The sequence below is a fragment of the Atta cephalotes genome, assembly GCF_000143395.1.
Source record: "Atta cephalotes unplaced genomic scaffold scaffold00011, whole genome shotgun sequence".
NCBI lineage: Eukaryota > Metazoa > Arthropoda > Insecta > Hymenoptera > Formicidae > Atta > Atta cephalotes.
In genome coordinates this window covers 2,223,152-2,225,180 of record NW_012130075.1, presented here as the reverse complement: position 1 = coordinate 2,225,180, position 2,029 = coordinate 2,223,152, and the positions used below count along the sequence as shown (strand labels likewise).

At 28.0% G+C, this 2,029-nt stretch overlaps 1 protein-coding gene across 1 annotated transcript in view; it reads right to left on the bottom strand.

Annotated features, from left to right (window-relative positions):
* Nucleotides 1-434: 434 nt before the first annotated feature.
* Nucleotides 435-2,029, bottom strand: part of LOC105617000 — a 2,827-nt gene continuing 1,232 nt past the window's right edge. Inside the window, exons 2-3 of the mRNA XM_012198580.1 lie at nucleotides 684-863; nucleotides 435-482 (exon numbers count right to left, since the gene is read on the bottom strand). Of these exons, the coding sequence (XP_012053970.1) occupies nucleotides 435-482; nucleotides 684-863 (228 nt within the window). The remainder of the gene's footprint in view (nucleotides 483-683; nucleotides 864-2,029) is intronic.

Genomic DNA, 2,029 nt, shown 5'->3' with positions numbered 1-2,029 from the left:
GTCTAAAATTTAGACAACAGAGACATTAAATGACTCCCGATTATTTTTATTCTGATACAAAACTCATTAGTTTATGTAATATTACCTCATGTTACGATATCACAAGTAAGAGAACTAATAACTACTGCAGCCCGTATCCGGCAAGGGAACGTATACCTTTTAATTTAGATTTTAAATATCTCTTTCTAGATTAATTCACTAATAATAAATTAAACCAATTAATAATTTATGTGAATATTTCAATTATTTCAATATTCATGGTTTATGTTGTATTTCGGGTTACTTAAATATTAGATTCATATCTCCATACGTTCCTCGATTTACGGTACGTCTCCATCCGGCTGCCGCTTATCCGGTCTATCACAGTTCAGTTATCCATGACGTTGTACGCAGGACTTGTTGTCGTTAATCGTTTTGTTATGGTTAAGTTGATATCAGAAGATAGATGACGGTTCGCAAAACTCACATTCGTTGCAACGTTTCTGTAAGAAAAATTTTAATCATCGGAGCTCTAATATAACTGAAAATTTTAATTCAAAATTTATTAATTTATATATGAATATATTTATAGATTATATTTCATGTTATGCATATTTAAAAATTAATTATATTAGATATTTTCATTTCAGTATAGGTTATAAAATATTGTCGTGATTTTTTATTATAAAATGTTATATACACACCGTTAGATAATCTTTGGTAAGCGGCTGCTCACGCAATCGATGATACACCAGACGATTAGTTATAAAATCTTGAATGTTATGTCGGGACAATGTTCGATCTCTCATTTGCCAGTCAAATGATGGCCTGATGTTCGCTCCTAAATTCAATATATCACGACCTCCGTATACTACGCGAACAGTCTGAAAGAAAATATTTATTTTTACCTAGATGCATATTTATGTTTGATTGTTAAGATTATAAACACAATGCTGTATTCATAAAATTATTTTTTATTAAAATTAAAAAACTTTAAAGGTTCAGCAAACTAATAAATATCATCTATAATAAATTCAATAAAATTATAAAGGCTGAGCTAAGTACGTTGTCTGTGCAAAAAAATATATTATAAATCTTCCAAACGTTTCGGTTCTCAACGGAATCGTCTTCAGTGGATACGTAACTTATATGTGTTTTTTCGTCTATTACGCGTCATTAGATTAACATAAAAACTTATTGTAACAGATTGTTGTTAGATTCCGAATATGTTTAACAATCTGTTGAAACAGTTGTAAACGTTCTTGTTGTCCAGCAATTCTCAAAATTCTAAGTCAATAATTGACTTGATTTGATAGAAATCACCATACTGAATGCGTTCTGGCATGAAGTATTTGTGAGTTAAGTTTTTATATTAATCTAACGACACGTAACATACGAAAGAATATAAGAACATATTCGTAAGTATCCATTCGTATGTATCCATTGATTCCATTGAGAAACGTTTGAAAGATTTTGTTATTTGTAACAATGTATTTTTTTTGCATAGACAACGTGCTTGAATCATTTAGCTCTTATACGATTTTTATTAATAAATTTTCTATACCGACAATAATTCTATAAAAGGCTATAAATATATTATTTTTTTGCTAAATACGAAAAAATGTTATATATATAAACATATTTTACAAAGTCCGGTAAGTTTTGACAAAGCGCTCGTGTGTAAATAGAACAGACTAAACTGAGTCCTCGAAAAGTCCTCTATCATTTTCGCAATAATTAACAAGATATTAATTATTAAAAATTGCTGAATCTAATATTCAATAATTTTTTACTCAAATACTATCAACTTTACAGAAAAGCAGCAACAGACAAAAATTGTTTATTTTGTTTTCATAAAGTTCTGAAAATTTTTTAATACGTATTTTTTCTCATGTTGGTTAAAAATAGTTATCAATATATAAGAAAATTCAGTTCTAAAAAATTGATAAAAAATTTTGAAAAAATTCTTAGAGCTCTATGAGAAGAAAATAGGACTGAAAAAAAGATGGATTGCTGCAACAATTTAGATAGTAAAATATGGCATAGCATT